Source organism: Salminus brasiliensis, chromosome 17 (genome assembly GCF_030463535.1).
Source record: "Salminus brasiliensis chromosome 17, fSalBra1.hap2, whole genome shotgun sequence".
Classification (NCBI taxonomy): domain Eukaryota; kingdom Metazoa; phylum Chordata; class Actinopteri; order Characiformes; family Bryconidae; genus Salminus; species Salminus brasiliensis.
In genome coordinates this window covers 7,199,702-7,213,662 of record NC_132894.1, presented here as the reverse complement: position 1 = coordinate 7,213,662, position 13,961 = coordinate 7,199,702, and the positions used below count along the sequence as shown (strand labels likewise).

Genomic DNA, 13,961 nt, shown 5'->3' with positions numbered 1-13,961 from the left:
ATTTCCAACAATAGACTTGATCCAGGGCAGAAATGCAGATACTTTGGTATAAACATTTGGCTTGTTAGGTGTGTCACATGTACTAGCCTCACCGAAGGACACAATACCCACTGCAGTATTACTATACTCCCATCTATAATATATGCAGTATTACTATATATCCGCATCTAGCTACGCTGCAGATAGTGTTGGCTGGGTAGTATGCATACCTTTGAGGGATGGAGATCGGACAGATAGTTGGTCCCTTTGGAACTGTTTTAGTTATGTGTGGTAAAGTGTACCAGACAGGTCTAAATTATTCTGTTTTAGCTGAGAATAAAAACAAGGTGTGCTTAAGTCACTACATTAATCTCCATTGAACAATTGAAAACTCTGAAAATACTACAAGAAATTGGTGGGATTCCTTGTTTAGTGGCATTTTTTTCAATACTGATATTAAGCAAATGTACACGATATGATAACCATCCATTTGTATATCGTGGTATACCTAACAACAGTATATCGCAACATTTTACCAATAATTCTAAAGAAACTCCTGCTTTCTAAATAAGACCTGAAGCATTTCAGCACTGTTCCAACAAGTACAACCCAATTTTCCAACCCGTCTATGAGAATTCCATCATCTGCAGCACTAACATCTAACAATACCTAAACTAATCTAGCCTAAACTAATCTAGCCTATTACCTACAACACATATTTAACATATTCTGAGAAACACCGGTTTCTCAACATGCCTCAAACTGAACAAACCTTCACCATGTATCTATGTATCAACTGTCTGTGCCCACAGCTTTTAGTAAGCCGCCCACTGCTTCTCTTTTTTTGTAAATGACACTGAGCAAATCATGGGAAAGAGCTTTTGTGGTGAACTGACCCATCCGACTTTGCTATTTAAACTCGTCTTCTTCATCAAGAAGAACCCACTCTCGTCCTACTGCACCATGGCCCTCCTGCCCCTGGTTCTTCTGGCTGCTCTGCTGCCGTACCTCGGCCACTGTGGTAAGTCATCGCTCTGCTCTGCAATTTTGATCAAGTTAGAGTTTTGCTATGTAAACTAACCAATGCACAGATTCTTATGCCTTCCTTATAGAGTAACATCAGTTGGAATTTATGTACACACTGTTTGAAAAATTGGTGGATTGTAAGAGACCAATTCATATAAAAATAATAGGATGTAGAAGGTGTGATATAGACCCCTCCATTATCTTCCTCTATCAGCCAGTCTTCGTGTTGGTATAATAAATGGTACAGAGGCGAAACCACACTCCAGACCCTACATGGTCTCCATCCAGCTAGACGGATTCCACATCTGTGGTGGTTCCCTTGTGTCTGACCTATTCGTTCTGACGGCTGCCCACTGCTGGAACAGGTGAGCTTTGTTTTCATAGTGTTTTTCCAAGCATCAGCTATTTTGAGATACCATCAAAATCATAAGCAGTATTACCATTATACCACCCTACTCAATGACAGTCATTGTTGCCAAGTGCATTCATTCTGCTAAACATCTCGAATGCTCCTCTAAACAGGAGACAGAGGCTTACAGCAGTGCTGGGTGCTCACAATCTGAGGGACAGAAGCGATGGCTCAGTCCTCATGGAAGTGGAGTCTTACCACCCCCATCCGAACTACAACAGTAGGAATTTGAACAATGATATCATGCTTTTAAAGGTACATGAATGAACTGAAACAGGCCACTATTTCACAGCAAACTACAGAATGTCAGACTATTTCAGACTATTTGAAGTGAATCATTTAGATCTGTCTGTTACCCTTTGCCACAGTTAAGCAAAGCAGCTCCAATCGGAACAACTGTCCGCCAGATCTCCATCCCTCAAAGAAACAAGAACATCCCAGCTAACACCGCCTGCAGCGCAGCTGGATGGGGACGGACAGGAACCGACAGCCCCGGAAGTAACCGTCTCTTAGAGACAAATGTCAGAATAGTAGGCGACATAGAATGTAGGAGTCTTTGGGGCTCGTTTGTAAACCGGCTGAAGGTGTGCGCATTTCATCCAGGAGGAGTTTGCAATGTATGTATATAGACTGACTGATGAGTATGTTCATTCTGCTGAGTATTGTTTTCAGACATTAATGCCTTGATCTGTGTTTTACAGGGAGACTCTGGAGGTCCTTTGGTGTGTAATAATACTGCAGTAGGTATTGTGTCCTTCGGTGAGGCTAGAACATGTGACACACCCAGATTGCCAAATGTTTATACCAAAGTATCTGCATTTCTGCCCTGGATCAAGTCTATTGTTGGAAATGTGTAATCTTTATATTCAGCAAATTAACAACGCCAAAGCATTTGCCAATCTTTAACTCAATAAAAGCATTTCTCAAGCATAATCATTGCTGCATCCAGTGTCTGTTTCTGTTTCTGATATTTTGTATGTAAGGTTGTTTGTGAACTGCTGGGAGGCCCTAATCATACTACTACTACTAATAATAATAATAATAATAATAATAATAATGAGATTGCCAATTTGTACTTTACATTGTGTATTTGCATCAATCAGCCATAAAACTGATGTGTTAGAAACAAGGAAATACAAACAAGCCTAAAAATCTGAGCAAGAACCAAATTCTGATGGCTAGACAACTGGATCAGAGCACCTCTAAATTTCAGGCAGGTCTCCACCTCACAATTTACAGTACCTAAAGAATCGCTAACATCCTTCACACCTTCAGGGGTCTTGTGGAGTCCATACCTTGATGGGTCAGAACTGTCCGCAACCCTTTGTAAGTTTGCACCACTCATATGAATTGGGTAGTGATAGAGCCAAATGCTACATGCTATTCCTGAGGTTTTTCTTAGATTTTATCTGAGGTTTAAAGTAGATTCCAGGATTTTGGTCTCTCCCCATTCATAGACCTGATCTCCTGGTCTCCTGGTCTCTACACCGTTATTTAACTGGAAATAACTGCCCAGTAGCATTGCAAAGACGGCTGCCGAGTTAACAGGCTTTGAACAGAATATAAGGGGTAATGTTTGCAGCTTAGCAGATAGCTAACACAACTCCTCCTAAATATTCAGGTAGGTTATATTTACTCAGATTCAGTGTAAAATGTAAATAAGTGTAATGTTTATTATATAAAATTTAAAAATATTGATAAAGTGTGTCTTTTTATATGTCCATGTTTTGGCAAGTGTTACACATGACTCAATATCTCCCCCTCCTGAGGAGACTCAGCTATAACTCTCTCTGCTCTGGTTCCCTACACACAGCTAAGGCCTATCTTGTTCTAAGTGCCCTAATTTGGAAATTCTCACAACCTTCCTGGTTTCTGTTTATCTCTGCAAAGCATCTGTGTTGCGTTTTGTGCTCTCTTAAAAACACGTTTTTGAATTTAGCGTTTATTGGAAACTTCAATGCATTCAATTCTGTTCATCTTTTCATTTAGTTTTTATTCTTTTCATTCCTATTTTTGATCTTCTGTTCTTGATTTTAAACATATGTGTTATCTGTGTTATTTCACAAGCACACAGCACTTTCACAATGTCTTTAATAGCATTAAAGGTTTTGGTTTCTCAAGTAGACTTTTACCCATTTAATCTTGTATCACGTTTGTGAGAATTGCAGTCTTTATTTCTGTGTAAACACACATATCAAACCCTGAGAGAGAAACTTTGTGGTGATCAGAGCCCACACCCCCCTGCCAACCCCAGTATTTAAACACTTCTCCTTCTTTGAAAATACACGCTCCCTACCTGCACCATGGCTCTCATCTCCCTGCTTCTTCTGGCCGCTCTGCTGCCGTACCTGGGGCACTCTGGTAAGGGTCACCTGAACAGAGCTACTTCTTAGGCAAAGATTAAATGTGGTTTAATGTTTGATGATGGTTAGTGTTATTCGCACGTCATGTTTCTTGCAATATATATGTATATACATTATAAATGGACTCATGGACCCATAAGTGTCTTGGTGGCCTCCCTTACTAATCTCCAGCAGTCACTCAGTTTGTGAGGATGGCCTGCTCCATGCTCCTTGGCCATATTCCTTCCATTTCTTCATGGATTGATGGATGGATGATTGATTTAACTGTTAATTCAGTGACTTTAATTTGTATCCATCCCCTGACATACACTCTCCATGCTTTTCTCAGAGTTGGAAGTTCTTTTGCCTTAATGGTGTATTTGTAGCCAGGAATACTGATTAACCAGTGACTGGGCCTTCCAGACAGACTCTTCATACTACTATACTGTCACTTGAGACATTATTTCACTAATTCGTGAGACCATTGGTACCAGATTCCTGGACTTCTGTTAAATTAGGTCAGTCACTTTTAAGGGGGTAAAAAATGATGCACTAATCACTTATTAAACATTCTATATTTTTGTAGAAAATGTAGTTCTAACTTAGACAGTAAAGAGTTTTTTTGTTAAAAAAAGGCAATATGTTCCATTTATAAAAGCAATAAAAGGGAAACAAAACGGGGGTGAATACTTCTTATAGACACTTCACATTAAATAAAAGTGGTCTGTTGAAAGTAATTTACCTAAAAGTAAAAATTTAATGCATAATTGTGAGCAATCCACCTTCTTTCTCTCTCAGCCAGTGTAAATGTTGGTATAGTGAACGGCACACAGGCTAAACCACACTCCAGACCCTACATGGTCTCTGTTCAAGTAAATGGGATACACTTCTGTGGTGGCTTCCTTGTGTCTGAAAGACTCGTCATGACGGCTGCGCACTGCTGGAATAAGTAAGCTTCTTATCTCCTGATATGATTACCAACCACCTTCAAATCTGACTGTGAAATCTGAAAATTTGTCATTTGAATCTCATGAGAGATCCAGTATGTGTTATGTAATGTTATGTCAGTATGTCATTTTAATGATATATTTGGTCTTGTATATGGTAATGTTTGTGGCATAGGTATTTTTGGCATTTTTAATCAGCGAGATGTTTTTTTTTTCAACAGAAAACCAACCTTTACAGTAGTGCTGGGCGCTCATGATCTGTCAGACAAGAACGAAGCTACTGTCCGTGTTGCAGTAGAGAAGTATCAAGTCCACCCACAGTACCGTCACGATAACACATATGACTATGATATCATGCTTTTGCAGGTAAATGTTATTTTGAAAATGAAATGCCATTATTCCAGAGATCATGAGACAGTTTGCTGTCTTGGGAGTGGAGCTTAGGCTTTAAGGTGTCACAGAGTATTTTAAGTAGTTTTCTATATAAACAGCAAGTATGTAAATTTGTTTGGGGGTAGAAAATGTTCAGATGTGGTTTTACAAGTCTTTTCACCACCCTGTTATTTTGCTTCTAAGTGAAACACACTGTTTTTTCTTTTGATGGTGTGCATGTGGTGCTCTGATTATCGGGTTTACTTCAACGCCGTGGCTCACTGTAGCCGCAAAACGTAACATAGCATAGCTTAGTCTAAGGGAGGCTTGTTGTCCTCTCTGGGTCCTCTCAGTGTCCAGTCAGCATGGTGTGCTGTTAGCTAGCTGAAGAGATTATAGTAGAACATGGTAAGGTCAGCTTTTAGCCTAGCACTTCCAGCCAGCAATAATAGCTGACTGCTAGCATGGCTGAGTGGATGAATAAACATAGGAACAAAGGAAAAGGTGACGCGATGGACTTGTAAAGGAATAGAAGGTTTTCCACAACTGGTTTGACAATACTTTACCAGTGTTTTATGGTGAGTCTAACCTAAATATGTGCCAATTTTTATGCCCCAGGTTCATTATTAGCATTGTCCCAGGTTAGCATTGTTAGCAATACCAGTTGATAACAATGCATTATCCAAACATCATGGGAACACGTCCACACATAGACACTGTACAGTACTTTGTGCACAATTATTTATTAAGATCCCAATAAACTGTGTAATACTACTGGTTTTAATACTGTGCATGTGTGCTGCAGCCATCTTGGATATTGAACTTGGGATTGGTAGGCTCTCCGAACTTTCAGAGAGAGAAATCCCACTTGTGGGAGCGTTCCAGTTAAAATTTCCTGCTTGGACTTCGGAAAATCCAAAATGCCAGTTAATCCAACTATGGTTAATGACCCCGCATTGAGGGCTGTAGTGGCTCAACAGTTAGAGCGCCTGGCTATTGATGACAGGGGTGTGATTTCAATACCCAGGCTTGGCAAGCTAGCACTGTTGGACCCCTGAGCAAGGCCATGCAATGTTTTATTTACATGTAATAATAAAATAAGCTAAAGATGTGCAGTAGTTCTGTAACCTAGAGTGTCAGGGTTACAGTAGCATGATGTGGCTTCATCTATCACACTGTGTGGCTGTGTGGATCATTTAGCTATTATTTTTTGGAACAGTTGAAAGAAACAGTCAAAAAGAGCAAAACTGTCGACTTGATTACCATCCCTAAAAAAGATGAGGACATCCCGCCCAATGCAGCCTGCAGTATAGCTGGCTGGGGAAAAACAGGAACCAATAAAAGCGGAAGTAACCAACTTTTGGAGACACCAACCAAGATAATAGACAAGAGAAGATGTAACCATCTCTGGGACATGTCTTTAACCCCAAGGATGGTTTGTGCATTTCACCCTGGAGGATCCTGCTGGGTATGAACAAATCTGACGAATCTGATGATCTGATGAATATGTGTATTCTGTTATTTCTCCATTTGACGTGACCCACCATATGAACTCAAAGAATATGTGTTGTTTAACAGGGAGACTCTGGAGGTCCTTTGGTGTGTAATAATGTTGCAGTTGGGATTGTTTCCTTTGGAGACGAGAACACATGTGAAAATCCCATCAAGCCAGATGTTTATACCAAAATATCTGTGGTTTATCCCTGGATCAAGTCAGTATTAAAATATGTGTAGTCTGCATTTAACATGACGCAACAGTTAAAAGGACATATTTACCTTTCTAATTTCTTCACAATAAAGCATTTCTCAAGCATATTTCTGAGGCGTCTTCATTGTTTACTCTTATGCATTTGTTCAGTGTTCCTTGCTTCCAGGCTTCTCCTGTGCCAGAAATGATGTAGAAAAGAATACAACTAATGTAACTAATATTATAGTTAATATAATATAACTAAAAGATACCCCCAAGGGCTCTGTTTGGAATTTAATAAACAGAGGGTGGCAGGATATAAATGGGTAAAGAGTAGGGCTGATGAAGGACCAGGCACAGGGACCACATGAGAAAACCAGTATATGGTAAGCAGTTTCCTAGTTTCCTTAGAGTGGGGTTTAGGTTGGTCCAGCTCTAAATAGTTAGTGAGTAGGTAGTGAGTTTTTGATTCGATTTTTTTAAATACACAATATAGACAAAAGTATTGGGACACCTGCTCATTTACTGTATCAAGGGCATTAAAACGAGTTTATCCTGCTTGTTGGAGTAACTGTCTCTACTGTCCAGGGAAAAAGGCTTTCTTCTAGATTCTGGACCACTGCTGTAAGAACCTGATTTCCATTCATTAACAAGAGCATTAGTGAGGTCCGGGTGTTGGATGATCACCACCCCACCTCATTCATCCTGAACCCATCCCAAAAGTATTGAATGAAGCACCATCCATCATTCCAGAGAACACAGGTCCACTGCTCCACAGCTCAATTCTGGGGGGGGGGGGGGGGTGCACCCCTGTAGCCATCCTGGCATTAGGCAGCATGGTGCCAATAGGTTCATGTGTACCTGCTCCAGAGAGTCCTATTCTATTGGCAATACTTCTCAACAAGCACTAAACTAGCTGTGTGTGTGTGTGCATTTGCAATTCTGTGTCAGCAATGGGTGCAACGTAAAGTAGCTGAAAGCATTCATTAGAATGGTGTCCATGAACATTTGGACAAGGGTGTTTTCCTGGATGATTTGGATCTGCTAGTCCTCAGAGGGAAGGGTCAATGCAAAGTCAGTGCAAAGTTATTCTGTCTGATTATCTTTTTTCTATGATCAGAGTTTCTTTCTGTTTGATACTATCTTCATAGGCATGGCATAAGGGGTCACTGAAGGGCTTGATGAGTATGAAAAGATATAAACCATATGTTATGGCCATTATGTTAACCAGGGCCCACTTGCAAGAGTTGTGTGCGAGTGTAAATGGAGGCTTGTTGTAACATATTTACTCATTACTACATTAAATCGAGTTGCACCACACAAACCAGTAAGTTTGTAGAAGCTAGAAGCTACAAATACTATAACTCTACTCCTGGTACTACTACACCAAGTTACACACTAGTCGTGAGAAAACCGATGACAGCCAAAATATGACTCATTTGATACGCTTTGAGCATGAGGATGACAGGAATCACTTTCAACATCTGGTGTTAAGAGACAGCCCACATCCTTTAGATAATTATGATGATGTGGGTTCAACAGACTCCACCACCAAGTTTGCAAATGTGTATCTGTGATGTAACAAAAACTGTTTTAAGTATAATAATGTGGGTTTTTATTTTTCTGTGTCTTGCAAAAGGCATCAGACTATGTCAGACATTACGATTGGTCTGGTTTCATTATTAGCACAAGCACAAACACGACAACACAAAGTTATTCTAGGACATATTTGTATAAATAATACATTTTATAATTGAATAAACTAATTTAATTTTCACTAAGACATACCGCTAAGGCCGTGCCGATTTTCTGTCCACTTTCTTGGCTGATGCAGCCGTTACCCGTTACCCTGCCTTAAAGCTGAGACAGTTATTTCATTACATTTTCAGTCAATACAAGGAAAGATCAAGACAAATAAGCACACAAATATATCTGCGAGTATTCAATTTTATTTAACTCAGTTTTGAAAATTTATGGAGATTATTTATTTATTTGAATTGTTATTTTTGCATAGAATGTAAGAAATCTGTGCTGTTACAATCCATGCCTCCAATCCGTGTGTTGATTGACAGGTTTTAATATTCATTGTCATGTAAAAGCAAGAACTCACATCCCCTGCCCAATTTGTGAGTGCAAATTGGCAAAGGGATGCGGATCAGATAGCGACAGTCAGATAACTTTGGCATAACTTAGATAACTTAGCATTTTGGCTTAATTTATAAAATAGATTATATATAGCTATAGCAGTTAGTGGAGCATGTGTCTGGCTGGCTAGCTAAAATAAGCTAATTTACGCTAAAGCACCCTCCTGCCTAACAGGACAGAATGGTCACATCTATTTAAATGCCCTACTAACGTTAGCTCTTTGTTGTGTTGTGGGTAGCACAGACTACTGTTTACCAGATTTATCGTCCCCTGCTCAATTTGCACTACCTAGCACAAATTGGGCAGGGGACGCAAATCGAGTAGTGAGGGTGCACATTAGCTAGTTGTAAACACTATACGGATTGTGGTGCAACCAAATTTAGTAAAAGGACAGTTTGAAAGTGACTAGTGTTAACTAAGGACTTAGTAAAGACTTTACACACAAACTGAAGAATGAACATACACAGAACCAGTGCTACTCAGTCCAGATTTGAACCCAACTGAAAATCTGCAGGAAAGATTGGACTTCCATGAACATCAAATGAAGGAATATGTTTGGTAAGAACGGTGTTCTGTGCCACTAGTACATTCCCAGAGATTTGACCTGAACACGTCACCAATTTCCTAAGTAAATATATTTCTAAAGGTTCTATTGACATGAAATTCTCACCAGATGTCGACAACAACCCAGACAAAATCAAACCCTAGATGTCCATAATGTGTAATAATGAGAAATGACACAGGGAAAAAGTATTGAACACACAGAAAGAGAGGTGCAAAAAGTCATGGAAAGTCACAACACTGGCTGAAATCCATCAGGAATTAGAAAGCAATCCTGCAACGTAGTACAAATGAATATCAGCTGCTTCAACTGATGGCCTATAAAGTTGTGTCTCATTACCAAGGTGACACACAAGAAACATCTCATAATGGGTAAAAGCAGTGAGCTCTCAAGACCTTCACAACCTTATTGTTGCAAAACATATTGATGACATTAGTTACAGAAGAATTTTTAAGCCACCGAAGGTTCCAGTGAACACTGTTGGGGCCAAAATCCGGAAGTGGAAAGAACATAATTTCATCATAAACCAGCCACGAGCAGGTGCAAGATTTTCCCCACAAGATTTCAGACAGAGTGAAGCGTATTATCAGAAGAGTTGTCCAAGAGCCAAAGCCCACCTGTGGAGAGCTACAGAGAGACCTGGGATCAGCAGGTACAATTGTTTAAAAGAAATATTACACAATAAGTAATGCACTCAACAGCCATAGCCTGTCTCACCGCACAAGACTCCATTGCTGAAGGAAAAACAGGCTCAACAAAATTTTGCCCAACAACATTTAGACAAGCCTGTAAAGTAGTGGGAGAATATAGTCTGGTCAGGTAAGACCAGAATTGAACTCTCTGGATATCATAATACACATCATGTTTGGAGGTCAAAAGGCACTGCATATCACCCCAAAAACACCTGTTTTTCAGCATACAGGACTGAAACGCTTTATATAATCAGAATCAGAATCAGAATCTCTTTATTTCACCAAGTATGTTACCCATACAAGGAATTTGTCTTGGTGAGAGCAACACGCATGACAAGTAACAAAGAAACACAGAACACAGTCTTAAACTAAAGGAAAATGACACTAAACAATAAATAGGGTAGGGGATAAATTAAAGAAAAAAAGTAGAAAGTACTAAAGGTAATAAAGGTAATAAAGAGCTGAAAAATATATTTACAGAAAAGAAAAGGACATCTGTACAGGTGTGCAAATAGTCATAGTGCAAAATAGGCAGAGTGCAAATAACTGTTCAGTCCGGTTTGGTACAGTTCAGTTGTAAGTTTAGAGGTTTACAGTGGGAGGTGACCACTGTGATTGAGGAGCGCTACAGCTCTGGGGAAGAAGCTGTTAGCATGACGTGTTGTGCTGGTTTTGATGGACCGCAGTCTTCTACCCGAGGGGAGTGTCTGGAAGAGGAGGTGTCCAGGATGTGAGGGGTCAGATGTAATCTTGCCAGCCCGCTTCCTCGTCCTGCTGGAGTAGATCTGCTGAAGTGATGGCAGGTTACATCCTATGATCCTCTCTGCTGTCCTGATGATGCGCTGGAGTTTGGTTCTTTCTTGTGAGGTGGAGGAACCAAACCAGATAGTTATGGAGGCTGTGATAATGGACTCGATGATCGCTGTGTAGAACTGGATCATCAGGGTCTGTGGCAGGTTGAATTTCTTGAGCTGTCTCAAGAAGTACATTCTTTGTTGAGCTTTCTTGATGATGGAGATGGTGTTTTTCTCCCATTTCAAGTCTCTGGAAATGGTGGTGCCCAGGAACTTGAGTGACTCCACCATTGATACTGCAGTGTTGTTGATGTGGAGGGGGGGAAGGGTGGGTGGATTACGTCGGAAGTCCACCACCATCTCTACAGTCTTTTCTGTGTTTAGCAGCAGGTGGTTGTTGCTGCACCAGGACACCAGCTGCTCAATTTCCTTTCTGTAAGCAGACTCATCACCGTTGGCTATGAGGCCCACCAGAGTGGAGTCATCTGCAAATTTCAGGATCTTTACAGCTGGATCTTTGGAGACACAGTCATTAGTGTAGAGGCTGAAGAGAAGGGGTGAAAGAACACAACCCTGAGGGACTCCAGTACTGAGTGTCCGGAGGTCTGAATTGTGCTTCCCCAGCCGCACCTGCTGTCTCCTGTCTGTCAGAAAATCCACGATCCACCGACACATGGAGTCTGGCACTGACAGCTGGGAGAGCTTGGCCTGAAGAAGCTGCGGCACAACAGTGTTAAAGGCCGAGCTAAAGTCCACAAACAAAACCCTAGCATAGTTTCCATGGCTGTCGAGATGTTGCAGGATAAAGTGCAGGGTCAGGTTGACCACATCATCGACAGACCTGTTTGCTCGGTACGCAAACTGCAGGGGGTCCAGCAGGGGATCTGTGATGGACTTCAGGTGGGCTAGGATCAGGCGTTCAAAGACCTTCATGACTACAGAGGTCAGGGCGACAGGCCTGTAATCATTCAGTCCGGTGATGGTGGATTTCTTGGGAACTGGAATGATGGTGGAGGTTTTGAAGCAGGCTGGAACAGAGCAGAGTTCCAGTGATCTGTTAAAAATGTCTGTAAACACTGGAGCTAGTTGGTCACAGCAGTGTTTTAGGGTGGATGGAGAGACTGAGTCGGGCCCGGGGGCTTTCCTCACCTTCTGTCTGCTGAAGAGCCTGTGAACATCCTGCCGGTTGATGCAGAGATGAGCAGGAGGCAGAGGTGAGAGGGCCAGTGTGGGGGTGGAGGTGGAGGGGGGTGATGGGTGGTAGACGGTCTGATTGTCTTTTGTGAGTTCAAATCTGCAGTAGAACTCATTCAGGTCGTTGGTGAGGTGTCGGTCGTTCAGGAGGAGGGGGGTCTTTCTCACCTTGTGACCAGTGAGAAGCTGTAGGCCTTTCCAGGCTGAAGATGGGTCGTTAGCAGTGATGTGTCTGTTCAGCTGCTCTGAGTACTTGCTCTTCGCAGCTCTAATCCCTTTCTCCAGTCTGTATTTGGCCTCCTTAAAGACAGTTCTATCTCCACTCCTGAACGCTTCCTCCTTTTCCCTCCGAAGCTGTTTGAGTTCAGCAGTAAACCAGGGTTTGTTGTTACTGTATCTCACCTGTGATTTAGTTGAGATACAGCTGTCTTCACAGAAACTGATGTATGACGTCACAGTGTCTGTGTATTCGTCCAGTCCATCTGTCGCCTCCTCAAACACAGCCCAGTCTGTGGATTCGAAGCAGCCCTGCAGCTTCTCAATGTCTCCACTGGTCCACCTCTTCACTGTTGTGATGACCGGCTTGTTGGTTTTGAGTTTCTGCCGGTAGGTTGGAATGAGGTGAACGAGGCTGTGATCGGAGAGCCCGACAGCTGCGCGCGTGACCGCGCGATAGGCATTCTTGATACAACTGGATGATTTAACTTGATATAACTGGATGATTAAGATGAAACGAGGGTGGACATTTCAGCAAGACAATAATGAAAACACACAGCCAAGGAAACTCTCAGTTGGTTTCAGAGAAAGAAAATTAAGCTGCTAGAACAGCCCAGCTAATCAGCTGATCTGAATCCAATTGCATTTACATTTAAGGCATTTAGCAGACACTCTTATCCAGAGCGACTTACAAAAGTGCTTTGCTATTTACCCCAAAAAAACCTCAGCCAGTTTAAAAAGGCTAAAGATACCTCTAAGTTTAGACACTACTAAACACAAGTTAGTAAGGAGACCACTCTGCTATTCGCCCAAGTATTAAGTAAGTAAGAGGAGGGTCTTCAGTCTGACACCCAGGGGAAGCTCGTTCCACCGCTTTGGTGCAGGACAGAAAAAAGCCTGGGCGCTTGTCTTCCGTGAATTTTGAGGGATGGCAGGTCGAGCCGAGCCATACTTAAAGCTGGAAGGGCTCTTGGTGCGGCTTTTGACCATTGCCATCAAGTAAGGAGGGGCTGGTCCGTTCTGGACTTTGTAGGCCAGCATCAAGGTTCTGAATCTGATGCGGGAAGCAGCTACAGGAAACGTTGAAGACGACCCGTGCCACTGCATTCTGGATAAGTTGCAGGGGCCTGATGGTGCGCAGAGGGAGATCAATGGAAGGAACAAAAGCTTAGCGTTCATAGAAGGCGCCCATAGACACTTCTGAATTTGAAGAGTGTTAGTGTGGAAGAATGGGCCAAAATCACACCTGAGCAATGCATGCGACTAGTTTCTCCATCCCAAGTTTCAAGTTTCAGGTTTATTTGTCATCTGCACAACATGTCAGGACATTTATGCATTGAAATGCTTGTGGTGAGGCTCAGGTTGATGCTCTACAGGAGGACAAAACTATATACATACTAAACATATTAAAATAAAGTTATATAAAACTTATATTAAATAAATACAAAATATACATCAAATACAGAATATTCAAAGACAGGAGGGATCTGCAGAGTCTCTGATATGTAGTGAGTGAAGAGAGTGGAGCTAAATATAAATATGTATGTTTGTCTATTCCTGTTGTATGAAGTGACTTAGTGATGTTGTCCATAGCAG

General features: G+C 41.6%; 2 protein-coding genes across 2 annotated transcripts; both read left to right on the top strand.

Moving 5' to 3' along the window:
* The first annotated feature begins 942 nt into the window (after positions 1 to 942).
* Positions 943 to 2,271, top strand: LOC140537746 (granzyme G-like). The gene is made up of 5 exons (XM_072659972.1): positions 943 to 1,000; positions 1,220 to 1,370; positions 1,528 to 1,669; positions 1,783 to 2,031; positions 2,116 to 2,271. Exons 1-5 carry the CDS (start codon positions 943 to 945, stop codon positions 2,269 to 2,271), a joined length of 756 nt encoding a protein of 251 aa, XP_072516073.1.
* Positions 2,272 to 3,717: 1,446 nt separating this feature from the next.
* On the top strand, positions 3,718 to 6,809 carry LOC140537747 (chymase-like). Its single transcript, XM_072659973.1, has 5 exons — positions 3,718 to 3,775; positions 4,555 to 4,705; positions 4,925 to 5,069; positions 6,295 to 6,543; positions 6,654 to 6,809. The coding sequence occupies exons 1-5, from the start codon at positions 3,718 to 3,720 to the stop codon at positions 6,807 to 6,809; spliced, it is 759 nt and encodes a 252-aa protein (XP_072516074.1).
* The last annotated feature ends 7,152 nt before the right edge of the window (positions 6,810 to 13,961 follow it).